Raw genomic sequence first — 13,662 nt, 5'->3', positions numbered from 1 at the left:
TGAAATATAACCTGGAAGGTAGGTGCATGAGGGCTATTTCGGTCAACCGAAATAGAGTTTCGGTCGATCAAAACTCACAGAAACTTTGCTGAAGTTTTGTTTTTAAGGTGAGGTTGGTTCGGTTGACCGAATTGGGCCATCGGTCGATCGAAAAAGGCCATTGGTCAAACCGAAATGGTCCTAAATAGTGAAAAAGCCTACTGGAATTGAAGATTTACTGTGCATTAAAGCTTCTAAAAGCCATCGGTCAACCGAAATGGAGTTTTGGTTGACTGAAACACCTCAAAAACCTGCTGTAAGACCAGCTATATGCCCAATGTGTTAAGGTTTAACCCATGCTTCAAATCCCCTTATGAATTGGTTCAAAAATGAAAGTTTAAAACTGATTTTCAATGTGATTTGAGTATGTGAGCATATCAACAACCTTGAAATGAATAAATGAATGTATTACAACAACTCATGGCCTTATACATGTCCATTACAAGAATTTCACATGTCAAATCCCCAAAGTTGGTTAAAATACATTTTTTGTAGCAAAAGTTGGTACCAAATGAACACAAGTGCAAAATAAACATACTTGCAATATCAAAAGTGAATACTTAAGTATCATTACACATCAAGGACGTTACATTAGCTTCTAAAATATCATACACCCATGGTATACAAAATATGGCATCAAAAGTAAGGCATGCTAAACACTTGCATGTCAATATACAAAAATACTTCAAATGGCTCATGAGCCTCTAAGGATGATGAGCATCCAAAAACATTGTCTCCTTACCTGTAAAACAACCCAAACCACTAGGGTGAGTAATCAAGTTACTCGTAGGAAGAAGCATATGCGTATACCCTAAAGTTTCAATATCATTGCAAGATCAATATAGATAAATACAAGGGAGTATTCCACTTAACGTCTATATTCAAGGTATTCTAAGGGATCATCTTAAACTAATGCAATGATTCCATCGTAACCCAATAACAATATCACTGTACTTAACAACATTAATTTGCCAATAACCAAAATAACAAGTCACAATTAAACATTGGTTGTCAACTTGGAAAAGAATGCGAAATCAATTAGTGGAATACTTGGACATCAAATCTCGGACAAAACCAAGACCTAAACAGTTATTCCGAGCATTAACCCGCTGGGAATACCACCCTAGTGTGCACTATAAATGGGGAGAACTCATACCTCCGCACTAGAGCCAAACTTTAGCCATGTCACTTGTACCAATGTCCCAAGATAATCCAAAATATAGCAAGTTCAAAACTCATACATAATTATTAAGGCATATACACCACCTTCCATGCACAAGTATTTTGAAACCACACAAACCATGTCTTAGGGTTTCCAAGTCTAGAATGACATAATAAATAACAAGTACTCATCATGATATAATGTGCAAAACAATATCACTAACTTATCAATTTAAATCGTGCCTCAACAATAAGCTTTATATACTAGATTACAACATTATAGTATTAAGCTTCTAAAATAATCACAATTGTCATCAACAAGATTATAAAATTGTTACCACCATAAATATAGCAATTCAAGTCAATAGGAATTGTATATAACACTAATAATTCTATAAGAATTCTATATCACTATCACATGTGAAAATACTAGAATTTAATATACTACTAAATTATATAATCCTTCTACACATGGTTTATACATATCATACATTGTTAAATCAATAAACCCTAAGTCAAGAAGTGAGGGTTTCCTATAATATGCAAGACTATCATATTAAAAACATGTACACAATATATATTAAACCCCAAAAGATTATAAAACATTTAAAATATAAACATACTACCACCCCTACCTCAATAGAGAATTGAATTTCTATAATCCAAGCAACCAAACTAAATGGAAAACAAGTTTAGGGTTAATGGAGAGGGGAGTGAGAGGAAACTTTCGTCTTCCAAGGTTTATGGTCTAAGGTGAGTGGAAGGAGGCCAAAAGTGAAGTCAAAGCTCTAAACTAAGCTTTTCATCAATGATGGCTAGGTTAGGGTTCTTGAAGAACAAGTGAAGATGAAAAGGATAAAGTGAAAATGGTTAGTGGAGGATCTAGAAATCCTCCACTCACTATGTGTTCTTACACTGCCTCTCTTACACACACAATGTAGGACTTATTTTGGTGCCTACACTTGTCACAAATCAATGGCTCCTTCATAGGCTTAATTAAGCCTACACTTGTCAACTATCTAAGCCAACAAGTGCACCTATCCTAGGCCAACAAGTGGGTGAATCTCCACCCTCCAAATATTAAGAGATTATGCATCCAAGTCACTCTACCCCATTGCCAACAAGTGGCACCATGAGAATGTGACACTTGTCACATTTTCTAAAAATTACAAAAGGTCTTTTTTCAAAATATATCACAAATTAAATTACAAAATGGTCCCTAAGACGAAAAATAACTATTTTACGTAATTACACTAAAACCCCAAAAATCAAGAATAATTACATTAAAGTATACATTCATGCCCTTTACGAAAAAGTAAGTAACTAAAATGTATTTTCTACAAAAGTGAAAATATAAATATCATGGAAATCAAATATCATAGATGCATGCAAAACCGGAATCAAATCCGGGCACAACAAGTGAGGTTATGCAAGGAAAAATGATAAACGGGAAAAAGACGAAATAAGGAAAAGACAAAATAAGAAAAAGACGAAAAAAGAAAATCACCGAAAAAGGAAAAGGAGGAAAAAGGCCGGGTCATTACAAGGAGGGTGAGAGAACACAATCAGAAACAAAATTAGGAATAGGGTAAGTATAAAAACGTGTACCCTTCTGAAAAGCAATAGGGGTAATCATCAAGCAAAACAATAGCTTGAGAAGGTGGAGCTGGTGTTGAAGGAATAAGACAGTCGATCGTGGGAGTAAAAGCTTGTACATATTGTCTCTGACTATAAGCCGGTGGAAAATAAACAATTCTCCCTACTAGAGGGGTATCACGAGGAGGAACAATCAAACGAAATGGTCAAAGGAGAGTAATAGAAAACGGAAGAAAATGATCATCAATTATGTTCAAAGGAAACCATTCACTTTAAGAACAACCTGAACCACTATAGTAAAGTGTATGCTCAAAGAAAGAAACATCCATGGATATAAACTACCGACGACTACGAGGATGGTAACACTTATAACCTTTTTGAGAGTGAGAATAGCCCAAAAAACACACACATCATAACCTTGGGGTCAAGCTTTGTACGAGTTTACCCTATTGTTGAACAAATCACATATACCCAAAGACTCATAGAGGAATAAAAAAAAAAAAAGATGAATTGGGAAGTAAGATTAAGAGTGGGACTGCAAAATTAAGAATCCTAGAAGGTGTCCTATTACTGATGTAGACAACTGTAAGAACTGCATCTTCCCAAAATGATTAGGGAACATTCATGCCAATGAAAATTGTTCTAGCTAAGTCAAGGCTGTGGCGATTCTTTCTTTTAGAATGGCCATTATGTTAAGGAGTTTTAACATTAGACATCTGATGCTTAATCCCAAATTTTATACAAAACCATTGTATCTCCTTATAAGTGTACTCCGGACCCTAGTCAGATCTAAATTTTTTAATGGTACGACGATATTGAGTCTGAACCATTGTCATAAACATTTTAAAAATGGTGTACACCTCATTTTTTGTTTTCATGAGATAAACCCATTTAACACGACTATGATCATCAATGAACAACACAAAATATCAAAATCTAAGACTAGAAGTGACTAGGCAATGGCCCCACATATCTGAATGAACAAGATCAGGTTTTAAAGATTTATTATTACTAGCAAAATTATTGGAATGAACTTATTTAACCGGGTGGCATGTCTTATGTGATAAATCTGAGATTGCCACGTTACAAAATAAGGAAGGAAACAAATGTTTTAAATAACCAAAAGAAATATGTCCTGAATGCATATGCCAATGCATAAGCTAATCTTTATTAGATGAAACAAAATTAGAAAAAGAAACTGAATGTGCTGAAGGTGACGAAGGAACATCCAATAAGTATAGACCGTCTACTTCATGCCCACTGATAATCGTCCATTTTGAAACCAGATCCTGAGGGAAATAATGTTACATTATAATTTAATTGTTTAGTAATGCTACTAAGAGAAATAAGATTTATAGTCAACTGTGGAACATAAAGTGTATCGAACAGAGTTAATGAAGGAGTAATTTATATGTGACCCTTCCCAGCAATGTAAGATGGATAGCCATCCGCAAGGCATACATTGCGATGGCCAGAGCATATACTATAAGATTGGAAAAATGAGGACATACTAGTCATATTGGACATACTAGTCATTTTGTCTGAAGCACCAGAATCAATGATCTATGGTGTCGAAGATGTAAATACGCTATGTGCAAACGCAATAGTACCTAAATAGGCATAAGTTGAGGTTGGTTGAGATGATGCCTCCATTTGATTGCATTTTTTTTGAACTTGTCTAAATCATCTTGAGTCAAGGTAACTATGGTAGAAGATGATGAGGCAGAGTTGTCAAGAGTCGACAATGAGACTAGTTGTATAACAGAATGTATGGAGGATCGAGGGTATTGTTTCTGTTGCATTGGGCGTCTATATAGTGCATTACAATGAGATTTGATGTGACTAATTTTGCCGTAATGGTCACACCGCCCACGTTGTCATCCCAGGGGAGAACCAGTGGTAGAACTCTATTGACTGGGATGGTGCAGTTCCTGAAAGGTTGGGAATATGAACTGCCAGAGTAGAATGATTAACAAAAGGAACACCTATTGGATGAGTCTGACGACTTTCATCTGACAACATATAGGAGTATGCATCCTTAAGAGTAGGGAATGAAGATAAGCCCAATAAATGAACACGAGCATACTTAAACTACTCGTTCAACCCGGCAAGAAACTAAAACACCCGGTTCCTCTCCACAATCACTGCATACAAAACTGCATCATCTGGATCTTTCTAAGAGTGGAAAGAATCATAATATCACATCTCTTCCCAAATAGCACGAAGGTTGGTGATGTAACCTGAAACTGGCAAGTCACCCTTAGAAATCCTGGTGATTTCTTGCCTCAATTGGAAAATTTGTTCATTATTCTGCCTCTGAAAATAAGTGTGTTGAACTGAATCCCAAATCTACTTAGCAGTCTTCATAAACATATAACCAACAGCTATGTTTAGCTGCATCGAATTGACTAGCTAAGACATAACCATAAAGTTATCTATAAACCACTGTAGATATGCCTTCTTTGACTCAACTGGCTCTTTCTCAGAACCATCAATATAGGCAATCTTTCCCTTGCCACCAGTGAACATCTTGGCAGACTATATCCAAATCAAATAGTTAGAGACAACTAACTTCACTGTGGTGATTTGAAGTCCTGAATTTTCTGATGAGTTGGTGGGAAAAATGGCACTACTACCCACATTTGAGCCAAGAGAATTAACAGTCGAGGACCCTAAATTTACTATAATCTGTCACACGACAATAAACAACTCCAAAAACACTGGTGTGGTCAGTACCTAAGCATGCAAAGTTGCAATAAAGGTGTTGTGTGGCCAAGTTTAAATTTATAGAATGCCACTACCACTACTAACTATAAATGTAGTTAGAGTGAGTAGGGATCGTCCCAAGGGATATGGAGTGTATTTTTGCTTGGAAATCAAAGTCGGATTAGTAGATCGAATGATTAAAGATGGTTTGTTGGTTGGACTAAACTACGATTTAAGCTAAATGAATGCAATGTAAAACAACTAAAGTAAGTAAGGTGTAGAGAATAAGAGAGAGAAGTCTTGGGTCATAGAGTTCACCATTAAGCATTACCTTCTTAGACATTAAATATTTAATGGATTAAAGGGATTATGTGTTGTAAATGAAAGTGTGTGCCATTGATTGAATTATTAACATGGATAGCCAAGCAAGTATATATTATCTAGCGAATCTAGTGAATAACACAACATATCAAATTAAGCCATTAATCCTTTCATAAGCCCACAATCAATGCACACTCAATAAATTAGAGAAATATACTACTTGCACTCATAACCATAGAACATCAAACAACAAGAATGAATTGTCCTCCCATCTAAGAAACTAAGGCAACTACACTACAACTAAGCTAGAGACATGAAATTAAACTAAGTAAACTAAGGATGAGGCACAATCCATCAAGAAATAAGTATGAACCATCAAATTAACTACAAGAGTATTCCATTTAAGCACCATACCTTGACCATCACTAAATTTATAAAATCAACACACAAAGACATGCATTAATGTCACAAAATTTAGAGATAAACACATGAACATCCATTCTAGCATACATAGACATATGAATAGAATTAAATGATCAATTGGAAGTATTAAACTACACAAATCATTATAGAAACAAGATTTATATATATCAAAAGTCAAGATAAGAAATACAACACTAATCCCCATTAATTACAATGCATCAAAGTCTAGGAAGCATGCTTAGGGCTATCTCTAGCCCCAATAGATGGTTTAGCCACTTATTGATATTGTCATCCAACCCTCAAGGGCTATCTCCATAGTAGAGCTCTTCTTCCTCCTTGGTAAAAGCCCTAGATGAGAGGAAGAACTTTCCCAATTTGTGTATATTTTCTCTTTAATCTCTAGCCAAGCCTCTCTAACTAACCAACCTCTTCTACTTAAAATAGCCAAAATCCTTATATAGGTAGCTCAAATGTCACACCCATGGTCAGTCCTCATGCACTAGGACCTCTCAATGATTGCACCATGAGTACACCTTTTAATTGGCTGGAACTCTATTTTTTTCACACTTAAGGAGGTTCGATCGATCACAAGGGTGCTTCGATCGATTGAATTAAGGAGGCACCTTTTTGGAATAAAGACTAAGTTGAAATATTTTTGGGATAGTTTGGGAAAAGGACAAAAGTGATAGGTGGGGATAAGATCAAAAATGTTTGGTCGATCGAAGGAATGTTGGATCAATCGAAAAAGGAAATTTTCTGAGGATAAGGACAAAAGGCTCGATCCATCTTGGCATGGTTGGAACGATCACTATGTGATTGATCGGGGCTTGGTTCGATCGATCAAAGAATGCTGTTTTTCACCACTTTGCCTCCACTTTACTCCTTTCTTTTACTGAGCTTGAGATTACATCGTTTATGCTCTAATTCAGCTGAATTGACTTATTTTGGGGATAAGTGCCTGAAAAGGGAAATAACATGAAATTGGACTAAAACGAAAAATTAAGATATAATAAGGTCTTAGAATGTTTAAGCTTAAGGGGTTTAAATGCGTACTTTTCAGCGCTTATCAAACACCACAAATTCTGTTAATAAATCAAAGGGTCTTCTAAGACCATAAATAAAAACAATGTCTCCTCAGACCATTCCTAAAAATTCCAATTACAGACTTTTTCAAGGAGTGCTTCCCGTTTACATATAGCCGGACAACCTCCTGCTCAAAATCTAGAACTTCTCTGTAGACTCAAAAAATTTTACCCAAGCCCTTAGGTGTTGGAGACCAACTATCCCAATTTACCCAACCCTAGAAGAGTAAAAAAAGAAATTGAAAGCCAAATGCGGTATTATCATTTTATTGACTACTAATTTATCCACTGTGAACTTGCAATCTTGAATCACCTTGGGGAAATTTTTATGTCTTTAAAACACTTTAAAATATTCACTTCTATAACCTCTATGGAATCAACAAGTTATGGAAGATTGGGTTGGCAAAGATAACATAGGAAATCTGAAGAATTCTAGAGAGAGAAGGTGGGAATAGCTTATGTTTTAATTGTTTTGCTTGTATGTCTCATGGGAGAACCTCACACCATGTATTTATAGAGTTTTGGTTGCCAACCCTAGGTAGATTTCTAGGGTAGCCACCCCTCTAATCTCTCTCTAATTCCTAATTTCCTTATAACTATATCACTTGTTATCCAAGTTGGGTTAGTAGTGGGATCTAGGCAGGCTTATCCAAAACTTGGCTTACAACGGGCCTCTTAAAGGACAGATTAAACCCATGACCCAATTAATTAGCCATATAGCTATTGTTAATTCCACTTAATAAAAAAAATTACTTTTCAAGTGATTAATAATTTACTTAATTGACACAAGTGCTACAATACAAGTTTGCTCCTTTATGCTAAATTGGAATATTGGACAACTATTATAGCCATCAATCCGACCGTTAAATTATCATTTATTCTTGAATTAATGATTAAAGCTATTTGATATCTTGAAAAATTCTCTTTAAGAATACTTTTAATAAATAAATATATTTAATAAAAATATTTCATCAAAAGCTACCGATAACAAATTTAGTGATCAAACTTAATCAAGTCGACAATAAGTGACCTCAAATTTAAGTCATCTTAAGAATACATCTACTAATGCTTATAATTAATGAGTACCCAAAATATCCATATTTTAGATCTTGGGGCACACTGAGACAAATCAAAGTAAACAATTATTAAGACACTAGCACACTATTCGTTCAAACTTAAGAGTAACTTGCTAGAACATAATTATAAGGAGAAATTAAAATGACAGCTATTATAATTTCCATAACTTATACTCAATCATGTTTAATATGAAATATAAATTAAGATGTACAATTCATTCATTTATATTGACGATAAGCCAACACATAAATAATAAACTTATATGTTATATTCTCACAGATTGAGTTTCTAATTCTATCATAAATGCGAACATATATTTACGAATACGTAGTATCAATGATCCATCTCTCCTATGCGTATTGCCTAGTGCAGGATGCACATAAACATATTACATAATCAAAGAAACATTGACTCAACTCTAGAGTCACACAATACAAAGGATTCACCATATAGCCCTTTAAGGATCTATTGGGCCCATTCTTTTCTTGGCTCAAATGGAGTAATTATTTGACACAATCACCCCATGACCTTAAATCAACTATATAAGAATGGTTTTCCTCCAACTAGAGAAATTGTTAAACCACGAAGTCAATTTACGAGATAACCCCTCTACGCGTCAGATAAATAAATACCATCAATCATTTTACTTAGTTGCACCTTTATTTTTACTCCTTGATTACATAAAGCTTTCCTTTGAAAATTTATATATTTAATAAATAAATAAATATAAAAATCATTTTATTTTTCAAAACACCAAGGTCATGGATTTTTTTCTGATTAAAATAATCAAGTCAAAATAAAATATTACAACATAGATGCATTCTTGAGAGTATATTCCAATGTCAATAATCAATAGCTACCCAAAATACCCGGGTCTTAGGCCCCATTGTCCACTAAATAAATAATAAGAGTGCATTGCTCTCTAATGCTTGAGAGTCATTCACCATGACACTGATAAGGAGAAATTTACAAAGATGACTCCCGCAATTGGCTCAATTTATCATTCATCCAGTTCCATTCTTTTTTGATAAAGAATCCATCCTCTATCACTAAATGTAAATACTTTATGATAATGCAAATAAGTGATTCATATCCCTTATACATGAATACCCATCATACACATATAAAATCACATTACATAATCAGAAGGGATAACTAAGATGTATCTTATGAACCGACTAATACAAGCATTCACCATAAACATGTGTAGAACATTTAATATAAACCCAAGTCAATTCATTCTATTAATTGGTTGGAAGGGCACATTATTCTAAAAATACGTGTGTAAAACATGTATTGGAAAAATAAAATCCGATTCTATAAATTATCAATGTCAAATACATAGCCAAATTTGCTTAAAGGGCTCACTTGATCCTAGCATTAAAAGGAGTGTTTGAGTAACATGATCAAAACATTAATTCAAGAGTAATTAAGGTAAATCTTATGGAAGTTTAGAGTAATTTACCATATATTTATAGATTGAACAATACTACATTACTTGTGTTGTTTTCTATAGACATGGTAATAAGATTACTGTTAAAGCAGTTTGAGCTAGCCTATAATTATTTTCATATTCGCAGTGTATATTAAAAAGAAAGTTTTGTTTTTATTACCTTATGAACATAGACAATTTTCTTAATTATTTGCGTATGGTTTGGAATTTTTGGGTATGAAAACTCTATGTTAGTTAATACTAAACCATAAATAGTATTATACTATGCTCAATTTTGAAGATACATCTCACTTTTTTTCTTTTTAAAGGTTGACTCACAATAAGAAATTTACGTTGTTGAGACATAATAGTTTTTTTTCCTTCTTGCAATGTCATATAGATTTACAATTCAATTATGAATTATATATTAGTTTTCTCTTCAATATCATTTTATTTTTTAATATCATATGCTAATAAAAAAGTTTTATGGATTGAAGGAAGGAATACTGAAAGAGGCAAATGGGTTTCTTCAGCAAAAGGTAAAAAGATAATTAGAATTTTGATTTTTTTATCTACCAAACGCAGTTTAGCTAACCAACATAGATCAATTGTTCCTTTTATGCAGATTGACGAGCACTATGGGAATACTAACATTATACAGATGGTAACTAATATTCCACATCCACTAACAATACAAAGTGAGATATATCAATTCTGAAAGATGCACTCAATATATAGACAAATCAAATTGAAGGCATTCAGAAAGTTGTCTAAAAACATAATTAGTTAATGCATTTGGGAGTTATATGTAATAACCATGATGAATGTTCCCTATGATTAACATTTAGTTGTTTATGATATGGCTAATATGCCTTTGTAGATTTTGCAGATACGTATTACTATTATAGCTATTGTTTTAAGATCATTATGTCTTTATTACGTTTGAATGATTTGTTAATTAAAGAAATGGGTTAAGTGCAAAAAACCCCCTTCTACTATCAATATAGTATAAAAGGGTCCCTGTGTGTTATAAAACCCTCATATACTAACAATTTGGTGCAAATAGTTTCTCGTGTGGTATAAAATGATGATAATACCCTTATTTAGTTGAATAAATTAATAACTATAAATATAGGCCATGTAAAATGACCCTTTTGTCCAATTTGTGTAAAATAGTGCTTGTTTGGGATAAGAATAAAATAAACCTCAATTTGTATAAAATTGGGATAAGGTAAACCAAAGAAACCTAAAACTGGATATAATAAAAACTAAAGCCAAACGTTCCCCACCATAGCCACCTGCCACCTCCTCCCACTGCCCACAACCATGGCCGCCACCTCTTCCCCACCATAGCCGCCACCTCCTGCCACCTTCTTCCACTGCCCACAACTATCTATCTCCTATCTAAACCCATAAACAATATAGCCATCCTTATTGCACAACCTGCCACCACTATCCCTATCACAAAACCGCCACCACCATTTTTGTATAGTAATGAAGAGAAGTGAAACATTTTGTGCCAACCCCCTAACCATTGAGTCTATTGCCCAACCCTTGATAAAGTAAAGGCCCCAATAATGCGTACGATGGTGACCAAAGCTCATTTTAACTAAGTTCATCATTTCAATTTCCACACACAACATATTTGAGTGTTTTACAGAGAGAGATGAGAAGACAACACCTATGATATAGAGGGAAAATACTCTCCCACCAATCAAAAGATAACACATAATCGCAAGAGGGGTCCGCTACAAATACAAAGACTATTCAACTCTTGAACGTAGCCTCGATCAAAAGATTGGGCCAGCCCAACCAAATATAATAGGCTGAACGTATCAAAAACGTCCGAAACCATAGATTTCCAGGCCCAGATTACCAATAAGTCCATCTTTAGTAATAATTCTATCAGTAGAAGGATTATTATTTAAAGGAAACTAATCATGTATGATAAGGATGATATATTATGATTGAAATGCTTTAGGCACAAGCAATGCGAGTCCTAAAAGGAATCAATTACCTATGAATTACTTATAAATAGAGGCCGAGACCTCGAATAAAGATTTATAATCTTGGCTTGACAACTTTTAGTATTGAATTCCATAGTTCTTTCATTCATTCAATTATGTTTTTGAGTGTTGGGCAATAATTAGTTGACTTTTCAGAGCCGAACGAGTTTTTGCACACACACTTTGGCGCCGTCTGTGGGAAACGTATAGAACTATACCCCCATGAGTGATTACTATTTTACATATGAGTACGTTCTAGAATGTCGATAGGAGCAAATGCAGCAAAGCAATAAATGGAGCTGATGGAAAAGATGCGCGAAGAGTTCTTACAGCAATTCAAGACCTTCCGACAGGTGAACGAAGCTAATACGACTCAGATCGTGGCTCTCCACCAATGGAATGATGCCTTTCTGGCAGCCATGGAGTAGATGGCACCACAGCTTCCACCCGTTGTTACCAACATACCGAACGGAGCACAAGAGGATCCTCCAAACCTCGCACTAGAACTTGGGCCCCAAACCAATCAGCATCTTCCAGAAGGTCCCCAGGGGAGCCTCAGGGTCCCTCCTCGAATAGATACCTTGATGCTGGCCAGTGCATAACAGCGCCAGGCGAGGCCTACAAAGGACCAGGGGGAGTCTAGCCAAAGGTACATATATGAGCCCAACCCGACATTGGTCTTAGGAGTGGGGGAACTATTCAAAGGTTTCAGAATCTAGACCCCCGAAGAGATGGCAAAGGAGTTCATCGCCTCAATCGCCAATACTCCATTCACTGACGACATCGAGCTGATGGACGTCCCCTAGAGAAATTCAGAATATGAACTTTCACCCTCTTCAATGGAAATGGGGATCCGACCCATCACCTTGTTCAGTACACCCAGAAGATGGCAATGCATACCTATAACGACCGCCTCATGTGCAAAGCTTTCCCCAAGAGCTTGTCCAGGGTCGCCGTTGAATGGTTCAAAAACTGACCTCACTGGTCAATTTCAAGTTTCGAAGAGCTTTGCGTGGCATTCATTACCCAACACTGCGAAAACAAAATACAGAAGAAGACTATTTCGACCCTCTTCGCTCTGAAATAAATGGAGGGAGAAAGTCTCCAAGCCTTCTACAAAAGGTTTAACCTAGAGGCAGCGGGCATACTCGACTGCCATCAACCCTCTGTGGTAGAAGCCTTCACGATTGCGGTTATCTAAGGGTCGAAGTTTCATAACTCGCTACTCAAATACACCCCACCAAATATGCCATCTCTCAATGCTCAAGCACAAAGCTGTATCAGAATAGAAGAAAGTGAAGCATAATGAAAGATGTAATTAACTATAATCATAGTGGAGGAGAAGTCTAAGGAAATGAGTACCAAGAGTAAAGCCCCACCCTCAGCCTCAATCTACCTGGTTTCGAAAAAAAAAAAGCAGAGGACTGAAAAGAGAATTACTCTTATAAATACCACAATAGCTCGGTTTTTTCAAAAAAATAAAACAAAATACCCTACACCACCTCCTATTAAGCAGACACTACAACTCAGGCACAAAAGTGTCCACTGTGCTTGTCATAGGGATTATGGTCACTCCAATAATGACTGTAGGACACTCAGGTGGCAAGTAGAATCCCTGATTGCAAAAGGGGACCTGGCCGAGTATGTGGTAAGCAAAGACCAAGCCAAAGGGAAAGAAACGACCGCTGCACCGAAGAGAAACACCACCAAAGGGAATCCTGTGCGAGTAATCAATTGCATACATGGCAAACCCAAGGAAGAAACAGAGTCTGAGGATGCCTAAAGGTCAAAACTTAGGCATGTTCACAAGTTAAGGAAG

General features: G+C 35.6%; 1 protein-coding gene across 1 annotated transcript in view; it reads left to right on the top strand.

Moving 5' to 3' along the window:
- LOC132273419 (agamous-like MADS-box protein AGL12) overlaps positions 1 to 10,555 on the top strand; it is a 47,376-nt gene extending 36,821 nt beyond the window's left edge. The window contains exons 6-7 of the mRNA XM_059774376.1: positions 10,335 to 10,376; positions 10,463 to 10,555. Of these exons, the coding sequence (XP_059630359.1) occupies positions 10,335 to 10,376; positions 10,463 to 10,555 (135 nt within the window). The remainder of the gene's footprint in view (positions 1 to 10,334; positions 10,377 to 10,462) is intronic.
- The last annotated feature ends 3,107 nt before the right edge of the window (positions 10,556 to 13,662 follow it).

Source organism: Cornus florida, unplaced genomic scaffold (assembly GCF_030987335.1).
Source record: "Cornus florida cultivar Cherokee Brave unplaced genomic scaffold, ASM3098733v1 CherokeeBrave_3.0.0_Hap2_Chr09, whole genome shotgun sequence".
Classification (NCBI taxonomy): domain Eukaryota; kingdom Viridiplantae; phylum Streptophyta; class Magnoliopsida; order Cornales; family Cornaceae; genus Cornus; species Cornus florida.
This window is presented reverse-complemented; position numbering and strand designations above follow the sequence as displayed.